This window comes from Pongo abelii, chromosome X (assembly GCF_028885655.2).
Source record: "Pongo abelii isolate AG06213 chromosome X, NHGRI_mPonAbe1-v2.0_pri, whole genome shotgun sequence".
Lineage (NCBI taxonomy): Eukaryota > Metazoa > Chordata > Mammalia > Primates > Hominidae > Pongo > Pongo abelii.
Window position 1 is genome coordinate 115,979,354 of NC_072008.2, and position 22,305 is coordinate 116,001,658.

Consider the following 22,305-nt stretch of genomic DNA (forward strand, 5'->3'; position numbering starts at 1 on the left):
TCAGTGGCTCTCTTCTCCCAATGTCTTTGTAGGGTTTTTTCCTCTGTGTCTGTCTGTGTTGTAATCTCTTCTTCTTTATTATTTTTTTCTTTTTAGTTGGAGTCTTGCTCTGTTGCCCAGGCTGGAGTGCAATGGCACGATCTTAGCTCACAGCAACCTCCACCTTCCAGGTTCAAGCAATTCTCCTGCCTCAGCCTCCCGAGTAGCTGAGATTGCAGGCACCTGCCACCACACCTGGCTAATTTTTGTATTTTTAGTAGAGACAGGGTCTCACCATATTGACCACCCTGGTCTTGAACTCCTGACTTCAGGTGATCCACATGCCTCAGCCTCCCAAAGTGCTGGGATTACAGGCGTGAGCCACCGCGCCCCAGCCTGTAATCTCTTCTTATGAGGACACTGGTCATATTGGATTAGGACCCACCCATATGACCTCATTTTACCCTAATTACCTTTTTTAAAGGCACTATCTCCAAATACATTCACATACTGAGGTATTGAGGGTGAGGAATTCAGTGTATGAATTTGGGGAGAGACACAATTCAGGCCATAAGAGTCAGTAAGTATTCATTATGACCATCATTCTCTTCACCCTCCTCCTTATCATTAAAGCTCAAGAAAATTCAGTAGACTTAGTTATGACATATCCCCTAGGAACACTATTATGTGAGCTATTATTATTATCCTTAGGCAGACCAAACACCAGAGCTTCCTTCCCTGCCTTTTCAGAAATGACTTTGGATACCAGCAACAAGTACTCAAAAATGGTACTTTGTGGTTTCTTGAGATGATAGGCAGCAGCTCCTTAAGTCAGTTAGATGTGGGAGGAGGAGAGTGAGGAGGTTTCATTTCCATCTTGGTTAAAAGAAACAGCTAAGTGAGCTCTTGTAGAGTATCTAATGGTATACAGACTCGAAATTGCCACTTGGTAAAGTTCTGTGGTTTTTCCTGAAAGAGGCAGGCAGGTCTGGGCTGCTATATTTTTCAAACCAGGAAATACACTTGCACAAGTGGCTGTGCCACCAGAACAAACAGCATCTTTTGTGGGCTCAAAGTATTTGACATTAGGGAGCTGGCTGGGGGAAGGCACCTGATGACCACAACTCTGTTCCGCTGCTCTCTCAAGGGCTCTAAGCACTAAGGAGGAAGTCAGGAGTAGCCCTGATGGGGTTTGGACTCCAAAAGGAAGGACCAGCCAGGCACAGTGGGTCATGCCTGTGATCGCAGCACTTTGGGAGGCACAGGCAGGCAGATCACTTGAGGCCAGGAGTTCGAGACAAGTGTGGCCAACATGGCAAAACTCTGTATCTCCTAAACACACACACACACACACACACACACACACACACACACACACACACACACACACACACACACACACACACACACACACACACACACACACACACACACACACACACACACACACACACACACACACACACACACACACACACACACACACACACACACACACACACACACACCAAGCACAGTGGCCTGTGCCTATAGTCCCAGCTACTCGGCAGGCTGAGGCAGGAGAATCTCTTGAACTCAGGAGGCAGAGGTTGCAGTAAGCCGAGACCACACCACTGCACTCTAGCCTGAACAACAGAGCGAGAGTCTGTCTCAAAAAAAAAAAAAAAGAAGGACCAGTGGCCACCACCCCCCTTAATTATGCCCCCCTGCCCTTTCCACATCAGATGATGAAAATTAGATGGAATAGCTTGTGCCTGGCAGGGCTGTGGGCATCTGTCCTTACTGGAGGTGAGGTGAGGAGTGGGAGTAGGGTCTTGAGGGAAAAATACAATGAGAACAAGGGATTTGGGGGTTTATGGATGCCCCTTTTACACATTATTTTCTTAACATGCTGTGATTCTCCAAAGGAGGGAATTCTTAAAAACTAGAACAAATTAACGCTAATCATCATTAATAATTTAATGCATCCTCTTGGTTAAGGATTCCTGTAATGTAGAGATGTAAAGAATATAACATAAAAGTTCCCACCTCCTACTCCCCAGAGAGAATTGCTGTTAACAGTTTGGTGTACTTATCTTTTAACTTTTTTCATCCTTTAAAAGAATTTAGCTACATGATTAAAAATGAGTACATTCATTTGTTATAAAAAATATATATATACAAGTATATAGAGCCCAAAGTCAAGATCTTCCCTTTCCTATCCCAGTCTCTCTTCCTCAATCCTGTTTCCTTCTCCAGTTTGGGGAATAGTAATTGGGTGCTATCTTAGATCCATTTTATATACACCCAGAAATAGATATACAAACTTATTCCTTTTCTTCTAAAAAAAAGGATCATGCCTTATACAATACAGACTTGCTCTATTTTACCTAGAAATGGTTGTACCTCCTTAACAAAAATAAATAAATAAATAAAAGGTGCAGTAATACATCTTCCAGAGTGTTTTTTGATGACTGTCTTACTGATGATGGTCATTTAGGTTGCTTTTTTAAATTACAAATTTTTTGTAATTATAAATAATGCTGTAGTGAACATCTTTATGCATATATTTTTGTGCATGTAGGCAAGTATTGCTGTTAGTACAGATTCCTAGAAGTGAAATTACTGAGTCAAACTGAATGGGCATTTTAAAGTTTTCATAGATATTGACAAATTGTTCTCCAGAAATAATGTATCTTGTTTCTTCTTCGGTGTACTGTATCTTGGGGTTTCACCATATTAGTTCATACTTATATCATTTAAATTTAGTTAAATATTTAAAAATTCCTAGGTTTTTACTATACAAATTTTCAAACATATTGAAAAGTTGAAATAGTAGCATAGTGAACAATGACTGTACATCCTCCAGCTAGATTCAACAATATCTAACATTTCTCCATATTCACTTTCTATCTAAATTTGCTGAATCATTTGAAAGTTGCAGACATCTTGACGCTTCAGTCTAAGTACTTCAGCCTGCAGCTCCTAAGACTAAGGGCATTCTCTCGTATAACTACAATACCTTACCACACTTAAGAAAATTATCAACATTTCTATAATACCATCTACCTTATTTAATCAGCTTACATTTAAATTTCCTTAATTGTCCCAAGAATGTCTTTTTAAAAAAAATCAGGATCTAGTGAAGTTTCAAGTATTGCTTCTGGTTGTTCATCTCTTTACTGGTTTTCATTTTTTTAACCTAAGAACAGTACCCCCTTCTTCATTTATGATACTGAAATTTAGGGAGTTATTTTGTAGAATATCCCACATTCTGGATTTGAATGTTTCCTTAATGACACCTTGTTGTTTTTAATGGCAACGTGGTATTCTGTACCATGAATTCATCGTGGTTTTTTTAACTAGTCCCCTATTGATGGTCATTTAGGTCGTGGCATTCCTTTTGTGGCTCCTCTAACAAGTGGTATTTCATCCTAAGGAGTTTGTGGCCCCAGTAGGCCACAGTTAAAGTCTGTGGTTAGTTAATGAAGATACAGTGTTCCAAAACCTAACTTCATTGGGAGGAACATTATCAAGGGCAGTTGTAAACTGTGGATTGCATCCTTTCCCCTCTAAAGGAGATGGATTTTCTTTTTTGATTCCCTGATTTATTTTGAGAGGCTGTAGTCTAGGGCTGAGCCGAGACCAGGGTTCTGTCTTTGTAACTACCTATTTTCACTTGGCACCTAATCATTAGCCATGGACTCTTCTGGTAAGGCCAAGTCACCTGAGGTATGGTGTGAACTCCCTTAATTTGCAGTGTGCGGCCCTCCCTCAAGCAGTTATTCTCACTTCAGCCTGTTCTTCCTTCCTCATCTCCTGGGATCCCAAAGCTAATCTTTCCATCTGTGCTTTGGGTCCTATTCCCTCCCACCTGCTTCCGGTCCTCTCGCTGTCTAGCGCCTCCTGCCCCTTATGCTTCTCCAGCACCTCCCTGTCCACTGGCTCCTTCCTCCAGTCTATACAGAATCTCTCCTGTTCTTAAAAGTTATTTCTCAATATTGATACCACCCTTTAGTTATAGTTTTCATCTTCTCCAGGCATTTACTCTTCTCAAAAGATTACTGAGGACCAGGGGTCCACCAAATGGGGTGCAAGAGATGTTCCATTGGGTGTGTGAAGAAAATATTAGATTTCTATTCTAATAAAATTTCATCCTTTTAAATTTCCATGTTTGTGTGTCCTGATGTACATTTAGGTGTGCATATTTTATAATGTACAGTTATACATGTATATCATTTGCCTTACTTTCAATTCTTCTCATCCTCTCTAGCCCCCTTCAGTTCCACACCCACCTACATTCCCACCGATTTATGAGCTTCTCTCCCAGGCAGTCACACTGGCATCACAAATTCAGCATGGCCCCAGCTTCTTTGCTTGTACCTCACCTCCTCCAATCTGCACCCTAGACTGTGGGTCCCAACATAGGGAGAATCCCCAACATCCCACCATCCATCTAAGCCATAGCCTATGAGTCATCTTCAACTTCTTTTCTTCTCTTACTTCTGCACAATACCCTGTCCAGTCAATTAATTAGTCCTGGCAATTCAACTTCCTTACCTTCTCTCAAGTCTGCCCATCCTCTCTTCTCTCACTGTGTCTGCCTTTGTTTAGGCATTGCTATTGCCAGCCCCTAACTGGTCCCTCTGCCTCAAGTAGCAAACCCTGCATACAACCACCAAAAGGAGCCCTGCAAAACTACATATCATTCATGCCTCTCACTCACTTAGAAAATTCAAACCAAAGCCAATACATGATCTACAGGGCCTCCCATGATCTTTTCCTGCACTGATATTCTCGCCTTATCTGTTAGCCTCCTCAACTAGACCATGAACTGTTGTAGGGCAGGGGTCCCTACCCTGCAAGATGTCTTCATTATTGCCACATAGCAAGAGGCAAGCACATTACCTATCACCTAGGCATGCCTTAATAGGTGTTTTTGGTCAACTGGATGAAAGTGAGAATAGGACTGTTTTGGGTAAGAACAGGAGAGTGGAGTTGACCTTCCTTTGAGAAATAAAGAGGTTTCCGGTGAGAAACTCTGGCCTATAGATAGACCAAATGAATGGACTAATGTGGGGAGCTAAAGTTACCCTGGTAGTCATCTGATAAACGTACTAATATGTGACTTAGGACTGTGGGACAGGCCCGGGTGATACCATCTCTTCTTGCTAAGGCAGAATGATGAAATGAAACCCCAGCTTTCGACCTAGAAAGACCTGGCATTAAGTCTTACTGCCTGGGATGGAAATTCTGGCTTTCCTAGTTACTGGCTGGATTGATGTTGAAAAGGGGGATAGTGATTATAACAGCCAGCATTTAATGAGTACTTACTATATGCCAGCACTGGGCCAAGGATTCTACAGGTATTATTTCACCACAACTGGATGAAGTAGATACTATTATTCCCATTTATGAATAAGTGAACTGAGGCTCAGCAAGATTAAATGATTTGCCCAAAGTTGTATAGAGAATAAATGATGGAGACAGAATTTCAATCTCAGCAGCCTGACTCCAGGCTGGAGATACCGATTGGGAGTCATCAGTATACAGATGGTATCTAGAGCCAGGAACCTGGGTAAGATTACCTAGTGATTGGGAGTAGCTATAGAAGAGGGACATGGAATTGGTTCTTGGCCCCTGTAGTATTTAGAGATGAGGGACATAAGGGAAATTCAGCAAAGGAGATTGAGAAGGAACGCCATTGAGGTAGAGAAAGAACTGAGGGTGGTGTGCGAGAATCCCAGCACAGAAAGTCTATTCAGGATGAGGGAATGATCAACTGCATCAAATACTGTTGATGGACCAAGTAAGATGAGACCTGAAAATAGACCAGGACTAGTATCTCTAGTTGTGCAGGTTGTTGATTGCATAATGGAGTGAGTGGTATCTAGAATCTCTCTGACACCCTGGCATGGGGTTGAGCCTTGGCAGAAGAAGGAGCGCCTATTTCACCTAAAGATGCCATGTGGGCTAACTTCCATCCTTGTGTTGCCTACTGGAATTAGAAACATGGAGATCATTGGTAACCTCAACAAAAGCAATTTGAGTGAAATGGTAGGAATGAAAATGTGATTGAATTGGGTGGAAGAATACTTCAGAGGAAAGGCAGTGATGGCAATGAGTAGAGACATCTTTGGGGGAGTTTTGCTATAAAGTATAAAGGAAAGCAGAGAAATAGAGGCGGAAGCTCCATTACTACCACAAATGGAAGTGAGCTCAAGAGGTTTTATTTCTTTAGATGAAAGGTATTTTAGCATGTTTGTTTTCTGATAGCAATGATCCAGTGAGTAAAACAGACAGTTGCTGGTATGACGTTCTTGAGTAGGTGAGAAAGGATAGGATCTAGTATAGGAGTGATGGTACTAGCCTCAGCCAGCAGCACAGGTGCTTCCTGCATAGTAGCATAGGAAAAAGCAGCTGTGGGGATGGGTGCAGGGAGGAGGGAGATGTGGAGGTGGGAGCTTGTGCATGTTATCTTCCAATGGCTCTCCATGCCCCCTCGCCCCACTGAAATAGGAAACCATTTCCTCAGCTGAGAGGGAGGATGGGGAAGGTCTGAGGAAAGCAGGAGAAGTTGTGAAATAGTGGCCTGGGAGAGAGGAGAGTGAATGGTCTTGGGAATATAGTGAGATTGTAGAGCAGCATGAAAGTCTGGCACTAAGTTTGTTGTCATGAATGTAAAGGGTTAATAGCATGGCTTTATATTTTTCTCCAGACATGTTTGCTTGCATGGGTTTAGGGACGTGAAGTCAGACAGTTGGATTTAGCCAGGAGTGTGGTATTGCGAGGTAAGTAGGACAAAAGGAGAGAGTGCGACAGGAGAGTTGGGAATGTACTGAAGGAAGTGATGGGCCTTGAACTCAATGCTGGTGAGCATAGAAATGAGGACATGAGGTTGGTGAGGGGGCAGTAAAAAGGTGGTAGGATCAAGACTGTAGGTCCTGGTGAAGTGGGAAAATTGTGAGACTAGGGATATTAGAGGGAGTGAATTGGCCAGACACAAGGTGGTGGCTGGAGAGTAGGGTGCATGACAGAGGTTATGGAGAGATCACAGCCATTAATAATAACTGGTGTGACCATGTGAAAAAGGTATGAGGTAAAATGGAGAGGAGATCTTGAGGAGCATGGAGCGCAAGGCATTGAGAGGCCAGGGTGTTGCTAAATATTGATACCGCAGGGATTTTGACAAAGGAATGTTGGAAAGGCATCACAGGGAGGGGAAAGGCAAAACCTTCAAGGACTGGAGAAGGGAGAGTATACATGGAGGGGGCCGTAAATGACTGCAACAGAAAGGAGTAGTGGGTGCCATAGTCTCAGGACGTGAGATTCAAATCAGCAGACTGGTTAGCAAGGAGGCAGAGAGAATGGTCTGGAAGAGACAGCAATTTAGAAACATCTGTGAGGCACAGAGAGGCACTCCCTTGGCCCAGTGGTGTAAGGTTATATGAGAAGAAGAACCCCCACTACTTGAGAGAGCTGTCAGGATAGCAGTGTCTTCAGAGAGGGAGAACTAAGCTTTTCTTAAAGAAAGAAGGTGAAGGGACTGCTCAGGTGACTGATGTAAACAGGGAAGTAGGGGCGTGGTGGGATCAGTGGTCTCCATGGCAGAGGACAGTGGTGTAGCTGTCAGGGTTGTAGAGTGGGAGGAAGGTGGTTGAGATTCTTGCCACGAACAGAGTCCATGCACCTAATGTTTCAGGCAGTCTAAACTCTAGAGCCCTGGAGAACTTTACCACTCTGGTCTTTTGATTCTAAAAAGGATGTTGACTTGTGAGAAGGTAGTTAATGACCTGTGTTGCTTAAAGCATTTTTATTGCTTTTGACTTTAAATTGCATTGATGCAGGACTTTTTGTCTACAACCTCTGGATTCCTCCAGCTGAAAAAGAACCAGGCTATGTATATTAGAGTGGAGTTCCAGGTATGAGTTCTCTAGTGTGTAGAAATGAATTAACCAAGTGGAACTCTTTCTAGGGAAGTATGGCATTTCACAGATACTACTTGTAAAATGGGGAAAAGAGGGTCGGGGAGTCTCGCTGAGAAAGTTCCTGGAACTCAGCACAGACTCGGTGCTCAGTAAAGAACTGTCTTAGCTGGGCATGATGGTGCATGCCTATAGTCCCAGCTACTTGGGAGGTTAAGGCAGGGGGATTGCTTGAGCCCAGGAGCTCAGGGCTGTAGCATGCCATGATTGTGCATGAGAATAGCCACTGTACTGCAGCCTGGGTGACATAGTGAGACCCTATTTCTTTAAAAACAAAAACAAAAACTTTTTCCTCCATTGTTGAATGCCCTTTTCCCCCATCCCTGTGCCTATTGCTGTTTCTTTGGATGTTATTTAATTTCTCTGTGCCTTAGTTTCCTGTCTGTCAAATGCGCATGATCATAGTCCCTACTTCATAGGAAAGTTGTAATGATTAAATGAGATAACACATGTGTATTAGTCCGTTTTCATGCTGCTGATAAAGACATACACAGATGTCTTCTTTTGAGAAGTGTCTGTTCATGTCCTTCGCCCACTTTTTGATGGGGTTGTTTGTTTTTTTCTTCTAAATTTGTTGGAGTTCATTGTAGATTCTGGATATTAGCCCTTTGTCAGATGAGTAGGTTGCGAAAATTTTCTCCCATTTTGTAGGTTGCCTGTTCACTCTGATGGTAGTTTCCTTTGCTGTGCAGAAGCTCTTTAGTTTAATTAGATCCCATTTGTCTATTTTGGCTTTTGTTGCCATTGCTTTTGGTGTTTTAGACATGAAGTCCTTGCCCATGCCTATGTCCTGAATGGTATTGCCTAGGTTTTCTTCTAGGGTTTTTATGGTTTTAGGTCTAACATTTAAGTCTTTAATCCATCTTGAATTGATTTTTGTATAAGGTGTAAGGAAGGGATCCAGTTTCAGCTTTCTCCATATGGCTAGCCAGTTTTCCCAGCACCATTTATTAAATAGGGAATCCTTTCCCCATTTCTTGTTTTTCTCAGGTTTGTCAAAGATCAGATAGTTGTAGATATGTGGCATTATTTCTGACTGCTCTGTTCTGTTCCATTGATCTATATCTCTGTTTTGGTACCAGTACCATGCTGTTTTGGTTACTGTAGCCTTGTAGTATAGTTTGAAGTCAGGTAGTGTGATGCCTCCAGCTTTGTTCTTTTGGCTTAGGATTGACTTGGCGATGCAGGCTCTTTTTTGGTTCCATATGAACTTTAAAGTAGTTTTTTCCAATTCTGTGAAGAAAGTCATTGGTAACTTGATGGGGATAGCATTGAATCTGTAAATTACCTTGGGAAGGATGGCCATTTTCATGATATTGATTCTTCCTACCCATGAGCATGGAATGTTCTTCCATTTGTTTGTATCCTCTTTTATTTCCTTGAGCAGTGGTTTGTAGTTCTCCTTGAAGAGGTCCTTCATATCCCTAGTAAGTTGGATTCCTAGGTATTTTATTCTCTTTGAAGCAATTGTGAATGGGAGTTCACTCATGATTTGGCTCTCTGTTTGTCTGTTATTGATGTATAAGAATGCTTGTGATTTTTGTACATTGATTTTGTATCCTGAGACTTTGCTGAAGTTGCTTATCAGCTTAAGGAGATTTTGGGCTGAGACAATGGGGTTTTCTAGATATACTATCATGTCATCTGCAAACAGGGACAATTTGACTTCCTCTTTTCCTAATTGAATACCCTTGATTTCCTTCTCTTGCCTAATTGCCCTGGCCAGAACTTCCAACACTATGTTGAATAGAAGTGGTGAGAGAGGGCATCCCTGTCTTGTGCCAGTTTTCAAAGGGAATGCTTCCAGTTTTTGCCCATTCAGTATGATATTGGCTGTGGGTTTGTCATAAATAGCTCTTATTATTTTGAGATATATCCCATCGATACCTAATTTATTGAGAGTTTTTAGCATGAAGGGTTGTTGAATTTTGTCAAAGGCCTTTTCTGCATCTATTGAGATAATCATGTGGTTTTTGTCTTTGGTTCTGTTTAAAATGCTCACCATCACTGGCCATCAGAGAAATGCAAATCAAAACCACAATGAGATACCATCTCACACCAGTTAGAATGGCAGTCATTAAAAAGTCAGGAAACAACAGGTGCTGGAGAGGATGTGGAGAAATAGGAACACTTTTACACTGTTGGTGGGACTGTAAACTAGTTCAACCCTTGTGGAAGTCAGTGTGGTGATTCCTCAAGGATCTAGAACTAGAAATTCCATTTGACCCAGCCATCCCATTACTGGGTATATACCCAAAGGACTATAAATCATGCTGCTATAAAGACACATGCACACGTATGTTTATTGCAGCATTATTCACAATAGCAAAGACTTGGAACCAACCCAAATGTCCAACAATGATAGACTGGATTAAGAAAATGTGGCACATATACACCATGGAATACTATGCAGCCATAAAAAATGATGAGTTCATGTCCTTTGTAGGGACATGGATGAAATTGGAAATCATCATTCTCAGTAAAGTATCGCAAGAACAAAAAACCAAGCACCGCATATTCTCACTCATAGGTGGGAATTGAACAATGAGAACACATGGACACAGGAAGGGGAACATCAAACTTTGGGGACTGTTGTGGGGTGGGGGGAGGGGGGAGGGATAGCATTGGGAGATATACCTAATGCTAGATGATGAGTTGGTGGGTGCAGCGCACCAGCATGGCACATGTATACATATGTAACCAACCTGCACATTGCACACATGTACCCTAAAATCTAAAGTATAATAATAATAATAATAATAATAATAATAATAAAGGAAAAAAAAAAGACATACACAAGACTGGGTAACTTATAAAGAAAAGGAGATTTAATGGACTCACAGTTCCATGTAGCTGGGGAGGCCTCACAATCATGGCAGAAGGTGAAAAGCACGTCTTACATGGTGGCAGGCAAGAGAGAATGAGAGCCAAATGAAAGGGGAAACCCCTTATAAAACCATCAGATCTCATGAGACTTATTCACTACCACCAGAACAGTATGGAGGAAAATGCCCCCATGATTCAGTTATCTCCCACTGGGTCCCTCCCACAGCTCGTCGGAATTATGGGAGCTACAATTCAAGATAAGATTTGGGTGGGGTCAGAGCCAAAACATATCAATGTATAGAAGTATTTGACACAGTACATGGTACATAATATAAGTACTTAAATATGATTTGCTATTAAATGACAAGTGGTAAGTTCTTGGCTCCCATTCAACTCTCTTATTCTTGCCATTATGTTTCTTCTTACTTCACCACCTTTCTCTTACATCTTCTTCTTCCCTTTCTCTCCTTCTTTTTCCACACTTCCTCCTTAACCTATTTCCTCTTTCCCTCCCCTGGCTTTGGTTGCAGTGGCATATGCACCTAGTTCAGTACTCTTTGTGGCCCCCTGAAGTAGAGAAGTCTTAGAGTAGGGGTGAGGCAGCCATCAGAGGAAGGAAACTGCTGGTGGGGACAGTCTCTTGGCCATTCCATCTGAAGTCTGTAGCCACGGTGGCTGCAGAGATGCTAAGGGCCAGTGACAAGAGGCTCAGGAGCTGGGAGGCCTATGTTGTAGGGCAAGTTTGGCTACTGTGTGATGTGTGGCTGGGGCACCAGACAGTAGGCAGAGCATGCTATGAAGATGAGGATCATTTGAACAGGAAGGGACTGGGCTAAATCACCATGTGGAGGGACGAGTGAGGACATGTGCATGTCCTGCTCCTGGTCCTGTTGCTAATACCACTATGACTACTCCCATTCATAAAGGTGGCTCCTCCCCATGGAGCATCTCCTATGAGTCGGACTTCTGTGGGAGGGAGCGAGTGAGCAAAGGGATAGCTGAGTGTGCTGGCTAAGACTATACATCCTAGAGCCAAACTGCTTGGATTTGAATCCTGGCTCTGTCACCGAATGAGAATGTATCCTTGAGTAAGTTATCTAACTTTTCTGTGCCTCAGTGTCCCATCTCTAAAATGGGTATAATTGGAACAATACAGTTCTTATGAGGATTTGTTTAAATTAACAGTTTACAAAGTGATTTTCATAGTTCATGGCATAAAAGAAGTACCATGTGAGTTTTTGTTATATTTTTAAAATTTTAAAAATCATACAACAACCTTAGAAGACTTACTTTCATTTTACTGATGCCAAAACGGAGGTGGAGAGGTTAAGGGCCTTGGCCAAGGCCACGGAGCTACCGAGCAGCAGAGTCAAATCTAGAACACAGCTTTGACAGACTCCAAAGTCCTAGCTTGTAACTGCAATGCTTAACTGCCTCCCTGGACATTCAGGTGGAGACTTTGCTTTCTAGGAGAGCTGGGAGGCAGGGTGAGGCAGGTGGGCAATGTGAGTCAAGGTGGGTGGTCAGCAATTGGAGTCTGAGAGGTTGGCAGAAGTACTGCTTGAGGACACACCTGGGACTAGTAGCTGCATGCCCTTGGCCCGGCTCCTTGGTGGGGGAGAGCAGCCTGGCTTCCCAGGCCCATTTCAGGGAGAGGTCAAGTCCCTTAGGTGCATGAAGGTGCTGATTTCAGCCAGAGAGCTAAGCCTTCTTGGGACTTTTTCCTTCCTTCCCTATTTTCCAGGTGACCTCAGTGAAGTTAATAACCCTTTTGCACCTCAGTTTCCTCATCTGTCAATTGAGGATAATACATTACCTGGCTGCTTCCTGGGGATTTCGAGATTTTGAGTAGATTGTGGATGTGAAATCATTTGAAAAGCATAAAGCAGTACCTAAATCGAAGATACTAGAGTGATCTCAGACCACATTACTGTGAGGGTCCAGTGTAGATCTCTCAGGCCTCTCCATAGCTACCTTGTGCTGATAATGCCCAGTGTCCAATTTCATGACCTTTTCCAGCTGGGGTCTACAGTGATACTTGGAATCTTACCTCCTTTTCTCAGTTTTTACATTTCCCTTGGTGAGTGTAAAGTAATAGTTGAGCAGCATATGGGTCCCTGGGAAATTATTTTCTATGTGGATTTTTATTTTTAAGAGCCAGAGCCAATGTCTGTATCCAGCCTCCACAGTTGTCCCAGCTCCCATTCTGGGAGCTCTGCCATCTTCTTGGTTTCAGCCCTTGGCATAAGACAGACCTGGGCTCCTGTGCCTGGGGAGCCTGTAACTGCCTCCTCTCATTAGCAGACAGTCTTGGTTATTTGCTTGCCCTGTAGGGAACAGGGAGGCAGCTGACCCTTTCCCCTGGGTGCCTTTGTCTGTCCTGGCATTCTTTGGGGGGGGTGTGTGTGTGTGTGTGTGTGTGTGTGTGTGTGTGTACACGTGTGTGTGTATGTTAGGGATTCTGTAAGCCCAAGAGGCTAGGCCTCTTGTCAGCTGCCAAAGTTCTTTTTTCCCCAGAATTGAGTTAGCCACCTAACTGTTTCCATTCTCTGCCCTCTGCGAAGCTCTATGGCAGGGCTGCTATGGCAGGTCAAAACATGCTCTGCTTTGAGAATACAGAGATTCCGTTTTGAGAGAGATGGGAAACAGGAGCGAGTGAGTGGGTGTGTTGGATGTAGGGAAAGTGAGGACATTCTTTTTGGTAAGCTGTGCCAAAATTGGCCCAAAAGCTTGGTATAAACTCAAAAGTAGGGCTAATGCTGGGCTGACACCCAAATATCCAATGGGGAAAGTTTATTCTTAGATCTAGACCCTATGAGACCTAGCAATCATTTTTTTTTTCTCATCTGGAATATGGGGATAATTCTACTCCATATGTTCTTCATGTCAAATGAGAAATAAACTTGTAAATAGTCTACCATCTAGTCTCCAGGAGCAGGAAGTTACATAAGGTTGTGATTCTTAAAGTATATTTTGCAGAATACAAACTGTTACTAAAAAAAGAGTCACTCGCTAAATAAGTTTGGGGAACACTGGATAAACAATGGCAAGTAGGTTTCTTGTCTGTAGGGACCACTCAGGTCCTTCATATTCCAGTAATACACATGGGAAACCACCAAGGGGATATATTATATACTACATCTCCTAAATTTTTAACCAAACTTTCTTAGTGGAGCGTTTACAAGTACCTTCTCTACAAAAGACATCTAGGCAGATCCTGATCTAGATCAGAAGAATATTCATTTTGTTTATTTTTTTTCCTGCAATTGTAAAGAGAAGTGAATTGGTGAAATGCATGGGATTGCTAAAATATGGGTCCTGAACAGCAAGGGAGGTCAACTTTGGACTCTATTGAAATGAATGCTTCCTGGTCTGAAACACTTCTCTCCCTCCTATCCTCACAGCTCCCCTTTGAATTGGAGATTTACTACATTCAGCATGTTATGCTCTACGTGGTACCCATCTACCTGCTTTGGAAAGGAGGTAAGGCCAGCAAACCACATTCCTATGCAACCCCCACACCTAACCTCTCCCTTCTGTTTTTGGGAGTCACAGCCTCTTGGGTGCTTCCCAGGATCTTCAACTGCCGCTTGGCTGAGTTTCTTCAGCATAATTTATGCCGGGCACCAGGAAGTGGGGAGATGGGAATGGACGAGGCCTGCAAGGGGTCTGGGGACTTTTTAGACCCATCCTTCACTGGGTGACTATGGTGCTGCTGACTGTCTGTCACAGGGCCTGGGCTTTGGGTTCTTGGTGGTGGCATTGTGTTTGCATGGAGCCCCCCACACTGTCACTTTCTTGTACTTGTGCCTTCCCCCTGCCTCAATGTGCAGTGTGAGATAGAAGGAGAGAGTGAAGCACTCGGTCCCCTCAAGAACAAAAGAAGATATTGTAAGGGGCAAGAGGTCCAGGGACCAGGGCAATTATGGGATTGAGAGGAGAGGCAGGTGAAAGAGCAGTGGTCACCCATGTAAAATAAACCACTGAAAACCTTCATTTGGTGAAGAGGAAGAGACCACCAACCTGGTAGAGGCAGCCTGGAAAGGAAGCTGATCTATTTGTAACCTCTCAGTAACCCTTAGATTTATCCCTTCCCTCTATTGTGTAACAGACAAAAGGAAAGGGGTGCCTATCCATCTAGGCTTGTTGTGAGAGCCACTCCTTCTCAGTGTTCTTTACTTTCTGAAAGGCCCTGTGACTGGAAGACATCCTCTTTCAGTTTTAGCCCCAGCCTCTCTATCTCAGTTGTTGAGACTTTTCTGCTCCTACCTCACTCCAGGCAGCAAGGATTTCCTTTCTACCGTACTGAAAGTGGCATCAGGCCACGTGGGCCCTTGAGCTCACTGGAAGATAGTCTGGGAGTTCTGCTGGGCACTGCTGCTTCTTGGCTTATGCGTGGATGCTCTAACTCAGGCATTCCGGCAGATCTTAAGATCTGGTGTGAGATAGCCCCAAGGACTGGTCAACCCAGGAACATATTACAGGATGGAGTCTACTTATAGTCCAGAGATTTGCCTCCTATGCCTTGATTTCTATCAGTTCTCCATACTTGCCTAAATATTCTTTGAGACTGCTTTTACCCTGTGCGGCCACTTGGGGTCTCACGATGTCCAAAAACACTTCCTTTTAATTTGCTGTAAAAGCACTATTTTTCTCACGAGGCGTTAAGGAAAGTCTGAAGTTCCAATATCCAGGAGACTTGTGCCATTTCTCACGTCTGTCCCCTGTGGCACAGGAAACAGCCTCTTAATATTAAGTCTCAGAAATACACACATTCTGAATAGAACCAGGAAGATAGGTGTTCCTGGGCCTCAGACCCCTGCTACTCATCGTTCCTGGCTTCTGAGGTGTGTAATGGAAGTCCTAGCCAAATCTGCATGGCTGTTATTTAAACATATTTGTACTCTAAGGTCACCATAAAAATCTGTCAGGTAGCTGGGTTAGACTGGTCTGACATGGAAAATACCAAGTAGCCATCTTTCCTCCCTCCAAAAGAATAATCCAGGAAGCCACATCCTGAAGACTTGGCTAATTCTAAGATAATTGTATCTTCTTAGAACAGATCCTCCCGATAGCCCAGTTACCTAAGTGGCGAGGTGAGAGATAGTAGGGCTGTAATGAGAGACAGTATGCTCTGTTATTGCTAATAACCCATAGATACCCTGGTGCAGTAAGGGTTTAGCTTGCAGCACCAGTGGAGTGATCTCACCAAACTGACTTTTACTCCAGGACCTCAATGAGAGCATCTACCACCCCGCAGAAGTTGATGGGCCCCAGTACCTTCTACCTGGCCAACTTTAAGCTATTTTGAGGGCTCATCTCCCATCTCCCTTTCCAGCTCTTTACTGCCATCTGCTGTTCACTTGGGGGGAATTATGAGCATTGAGAGAAACATCTGGATTTCTTCACCTTTGATCCCAAGCCTTGGACCTAGGCCTTGCAGAGGGAGAATGGATCTGAAGCGAGCTGTCAGAAGATTAGTTTTCTGTAAACCAAGAGAGCCAAGAGTTTGGGGCTTCTGTTCCCTAGAAGTCTCTTGTAATTTTGTAGAAATAAATGGCTTAGCAATTTTTACCCAATACAAGACACCTCTCCTATTGGTATCTCCCATGCCCAGGAACCCTGTTTTCCTGAAAGGCAAGGTCCTGCTTGAGCATATAGTGCCTCTTCCTATGGTTTGGGGTGGGTGGGTAGGTGGCGCCTTGTGGGAAACCCACTCATCCCTTATTCTTGCAGACCTTATGCACTGTCACAGTACATGGGACCTCTCTCATCCACACTGCTCTTTTCTTCCTCTGGCCTATCCCTTCGTTTCCCTGTTTCCTTTCCTTCAAACTTGTTGCCTGTGGCCCTCTGGAACTGTATTTCTTTTTCTTCTGTGTTACAGTATTTTTAAATTTAATTTTTATTAGATACTGACAAATTATGCTTTTATATATGTATAGGGTACAAGGTGATGGTACGCTATATGTATACAATGCAGAATGATTGAATCAAGCTAATTAACAAACTATATTTCTTACAAACCACTCCCAACCCCACCGGCAGCTCCGCATGGGGCACAGAGCCTTCCTGTCTCTTGCCTGCAGCTTCCTCTAATGGAGGCTGCTCTTTCTGCCCTGACCCATATGCTGCAGAGCCCCCTCTGTCTCTTCTACAGCACTATCTTATCTGTATGTTAGGGGAAAAAGGCTTTCTCTTTTACCATTCTCTCTCTTTTTTTTCATCACCACCATCACTTGACCTCTTGGTCACTTCCCCCACATTCCTAGAAGTCTCTGGCCTGTAGCTCTCAATATTTCCATTACAATTTGAGCCAACATCCTGAGAGACTTCTTGTAAGGACCACCCATCCACCCCAGTTTCTCAAGATTTGGGCTTCTTAATTGCAGTGACCTCAGCATTCCCTTCTTTTCAGCCACCAGGACCTTGTTTTCCCATAAAGCTCCTCTATGTGAGAACATAACTGCTGTTATGTTCTTTCTTTAACCCAAATCTCCACTCCTTTCCTCTTCTTTTCTTCCTGTTCAGCTTGTATCTCCATGACCTGTCATCGAAACGTTCACTAGCTCCTGAAAGTGTCTCACCTCCCTTGTCCCTTCCAACTGGGATCAGTGTCCCATGCCTTTTCAGTGTGCCTAGTCTTGGCCTACTGGAGGAACTCTTTCAAGCCATTCTGATTAGGGCCATGAAAATTTCATGATGTCTATTATAATTGTGCTCTCAACACCATTGCTGAATTTATTTTCTGTCTATGGTCAGCTCCTCCACACATTGCCCTCACAAGTCCTGTGCTAAATCTTTACCACCCTCCTCAAATTTCCTGTCTACTCTATTCAAACCTTCTGTTCTCTCCACCCTCAATAGATCCCCCCTCTCCCCACAAATGACTGAGAAAATTGAGGTTTTGGGATGGAAATTTCCTCAACACTTCTCTCTACCTCTACAAGCTTCTTTACCCACATCCATCCCTATCTTCCTCCTTCTCATCCTGGAAGAAATGGTGTTCATTCTGTTCTGGCCAATAATACCCCTGTGTGATTAGCTCCCACCCCTGCTACCACCTCTGGAGCCTCATTCTATCAATTAATCACTTATACACCTGGATATTCTTTTTCCTTCTTTTTTTTTTTTTCTTTTTTTAGACAGGGTCTCACTGTATCACCCAGGCTGGAGTACAGTGGTGCAATCACGACACATTGCAGCCTCAACCTCCTGGCTCACATGGTCCTCCCACCTCAGCCTCCTAAGTAGCTGAGACTACAGGCACATACTACCACACCCGGCTCTTTTTTTTTTTTTTTTTTTTTTGTATTGTGTAGAGACAGGGTTTTGCCATGTTGCTCAGGCTGGTCTTGAACTCTTGGGCTTGAGTGATCTTCCCACTTCAGCCTCCCAAACTGTTGGGATTACAGGCGTGAGCCACTGTACCTGGCCATTAGCTGAATTTTCAACCCTTTCTTCACTGCTGGCTTTTCAGCCAATACAGATGTTCAAATCTTTCCCATTCTAAGAAACTTTCTCGCAATCCCATGCAACTCTGTCTTCCCTCTTCCTTTCACACCTAAGCATCCTAAAAGAATAATCTAAACAATATTTTCTAAAATTTAGTTCTTTGGGCAAGACAATTTTTGTCTTATCCACGTAACCATCTGTGTTGTTATATATGTAATACACGTCCTTAAATCTATTGAGTTTTTTTTTAACTAAAATATATACGCTTTCAAGAGAAGCCTCATAATATCCATGAAATTGTGGCTTTGATTTACTGGTTATCTATTTTAACACAGTTTATATACAAAACTATTAAAAATGAAATGTTTATCTGTTTGCCACCTGAAATCACCTCATACATGGTGCATAACTTTGGGAGACACTGGGGGCTGCCCTTGAGTTTTCTTCTCAATTACCCTTTATTCCTCAGACCATTTACTCTGATATCTAACCCTCTACCAGACTTTTCACAGAAATGGTGCTTCTAAAGATCACCAGCAACGTCTGTCTGACCAAATCTAATGACCATCTCTCAGTCCTTACCCTATGGAATGCTGCTGCATTGGATGGTATTGATCACTCCGTTTTGGAATGCTCTGCTTCGGGGCTTCCAAAGTTCCTCCCTTTCCTGGCTTTCCTACCTCACCAATCACGTCTTCTCAAATCTCCTTCACAGGTTATTTTTTCTCACTCCTCTGAGATGTTGATTTCCTCAGAGTTCTGTTCTAGGCTCACATCTCATTCTAATTCTCTGGTATGGTTTTGCCTGCTTTCATGGTTTAACTACTAGTCTGTCTAGTTATGGCTGCTACATCACTGTCTACAGCTCAGACTTACGAGAGTTACATTCACATAGTTTACTCAACTTCTGTACCTGAATGTCTCAAGCATATGTCAAACCCAACCTGTCTGTGTTAAACTCATTATCTTCCCTGTCAGCCCTCCTGCTCTTCTTGTGGTTCGTGCCAAGTAGCAGCATCCAATCACCCCAGCTAAAAACTGGGAATCATCCCTGCCTCCCGTATACAATGCATCTGTTCGTCTCACATATATTAACATATGCCTTCTTCCTGCCAGGATCCAGACTGACCACTGGGGTGCCCTGATAAGCAAAAATCAGACACCACCCTGTCCCTCATAACCTTTATAAGCTAGTGAGGGTAGAGTGGGGAGATGGATATGAATCAAATATCACATGAATATATAGTTATGACTGAGATAATTACTCTGAAAGAAAGGAACATGCTCTTATGAGAACTTAGAACAAAACAAGCTGACTGAATTTGGGGGTTTGGAGGAGAGTTCCCTGAGGACATGACATTTAAACAGAAATCTAAAGGGTGAGTTGGAGCTTATTAGGCAAGTACAGGATTAGGGGAGGTGACTTCTTGTAGACGGGCAAAATGGCGTGTACAACAGCACTGTGGCAATGGGGAACACAAGGGGAGTGCATGACACTGGGCCTGAGGGGCAGGCTGGGGTCAGATATGAAGGCTTTGTCACCCATGGTCAGGGGTTTGGCCTTGATTGCCAAAGCTATGGGAAGCTTGTGAAAATGTGAAGAAGGGATATAACATCAGCTTGCTTCACCAATTGATTCTTCTCTGATTTAACTTATTTACACATTTTATACATTTTAATTCAAAAATCTAAAATATAAAAAGCCATACTGTGAAAAATATATTTCCCGTCCCTTCCCTCCATCCATATAGTTCCCTGCTACAACTCTACAAGTAACTACCATTTTTGTTTTTTGCATATCCTCCCAGAGTTTTTTTTTGCATATACAAGTAAATTTTTAAAATATTTTCCCCCTTCTTCAGACTTTCATCCTAAAATAGCAAATACACAACCATCTTGTTGTTACTGTTTTGCTTAGCAATATTTCTTAGAGCGCTTTCCATGTGAGCCCACAAGAAGCTCCCCCTTTCTTTTTTTTATAGTGGCATAATATTACATTGTGTGGATGATAGAATATAGTATAATAAAAATGGCAGAGCTTTGATATAAGACAACTATATGCCAGATATTGTCACACACTTTTCCCATGCATTAACTCATTTAATCCTATAACAACTCTGTTAGGAAGGTGTTATTATTATCTCCCTTTTATAGAAGAGGAAACTGGTACTCAGATAGCAAGTGACAGTCCCCAGATTTGAACCCAGTAGTATGGTTCCACGGTTCTTGCTTTTAATCATAACACAGTTACAACACTATACCATAATTTTATTTTTTTCAGTCTGCTATTGATGGACATTTAGGTTGTTTCAAATCTTTTGATAATATAAATAACACTGCACTGAAGGAACTGGTACTTTTGCCATTTTGTGTGTGTGCAAGAATATCTATAGGATATATTTCCATAAGTGGTAATGCTGAATCAGAGTATATGCATTTGTATTTTTGTTGGATATTTCCAAATCCATGAAAGTTGTACCAGTTTAAATGTTTACTAGCAATGTATGAGAGTGTCTGTTTCTACACAACCTCACCAAATTGGATTTTTGCCCATCTGATGGGTTTTAAAAAAAAAAGGTATATCAGTTCGATTTTAATTTTAATTTCACTTTGAGTGAAACCAAGTGTCTTTTTACATATTTAAAATTGGCATTTGGCTGGGCTTGGTGGCTCAAGCCTGTAATCCCAGCACTTTGGGAGACCGAGGTGGGTGGATCACCTGAGGTCATGAGTTCAAGACCAGCCTGGCCAACATGGTGAAACCCCCTCTCTACTAAAAATACAAAAATTAGCCAAGTGTGGTGGTGCGCATGCCTGTATTCCTAGGTACTCGGGAGGCTGAGGCATGAGAATCGCTTGAACCCAGGAGGTGGAGGTTGCAGTGAGCTGAGATTGTGCCACTGCACTCCAGCCTGTGCAACAGAGTGAGACTCAGTCTCAAAAAAATAAAATAAAATAAAATTGACATTTGATTTCCTCTTCCTTGAACTACATGCTCCTATCACATGCTCATTGTTCAATTGTGTTGGCCTTTTTACAAAATTTGAATCCTAAGAGCTTGTTATATATAAATATTAACAGTTTACCCTTTATGATATGAGCTACAGATATTGTCCTCAGTTGTGTTTTCTTTTGACTTTGCTAATGTTTTATTCTTGCCATGTGGGATTTTTAAATTTCTTCTTCTTTTTTTTTTTCTTTTCTTTCTTTTTTTTTTTTTTCTGAGATGTAGTCTCACTCTATTGCCAGGCTGGAGTGCAGTGGCGTGATGTCAGCTCACTGCAGCCTCCACCTCCCAGGTTCAAGTGATTCTCCTGCCTCAGCCTCTCAAGTAGCTGGGACTACAGGCACGTGCCACCACGCCTGGCTAATTTTTGTATTTTTAGTAGAGATGGGGTTTCACCATGTTGGCCAGGATGGTCTTGATCTCTTGACCTCGTGATCTGCCCGCTTCGGCCTCCCAAAGTGCTGGGATTACAGGACTTTGAGTCACCCTGCCCGGCTGGGTGAGTCACCCTGCCCGGCTGAATTTTTACCTTTCTATGTAATTTATCTTTTATGGCATCTGAATTTAGAGTCATGGTTAGAAAGCCCTTTACTACTCCAAGGTTATAAAAAATATATATCCCATATTTTCTTCTGATATGTTTATAGTTCCTTTTATTATTATTTTTTTACATTTAAATCTTTTATTCACTTGGAATATATCCTGATATACAGTGCAAGATAAGGATCCAACTTTATTTCCAGCTGGCTTCCCATTTGTCCCTACACTGTTTATCAAATAGTCCAACATGATCCAATCTGCTTGTGGAGAAGATCATATTGGCTGCTGTGTGGAGAAATCACTGGGTCCTCCTGCTCTTACCTCCTAAATATCTCTCAGACTCATCCACTCCTTACCATCTCTAGGACCACTACCTTGGGCCAAGCCTTGCGCATCTCTTCCCTCAATGATGATAATTGGCTCTGTGTGATCTCTCTCCAGCCAGCCTCCTTTGCTCCCCCTAATCCCATTCCTGGAGCTTCCAAAGCTATTTCTATAGCTCAAATAGGATCATACCACTTTGTCATTTGGAAG

At 42.8% G+C, this 22,305-nt stretch overlaps 1 protein-coding gene across 13 annotated transcripts in view; it reads left to right on the forward strand.

Annotated features, from left to right (window-relative positions):
• TMEM164 (transmembrane protein 164) overlaps window positions 1–22,305 on the forward strand; it is a 188,397-nt gene that overhangs the window by 135,184 nt on the left and 30,908 nt on the right. For all 13 annotated transcript variants that reach the window (XR_008518139.1, XM_024240851.3, XM_063721229.1 and 10 more), the window contains one exon: window positions 14,174–14,252. Coding sequence is in view for 12 of the 13 variants with exons in the window: in XM_024240851.3 (XP_024096619.1) it covers window positions 14,174–14,252 (79 nt within the window). In the remaining variant the exon portion in view is untranslated. The remainder of the gene's footprint in view (window positions 1–14,173; window positions 14,253–22,305) is intronic.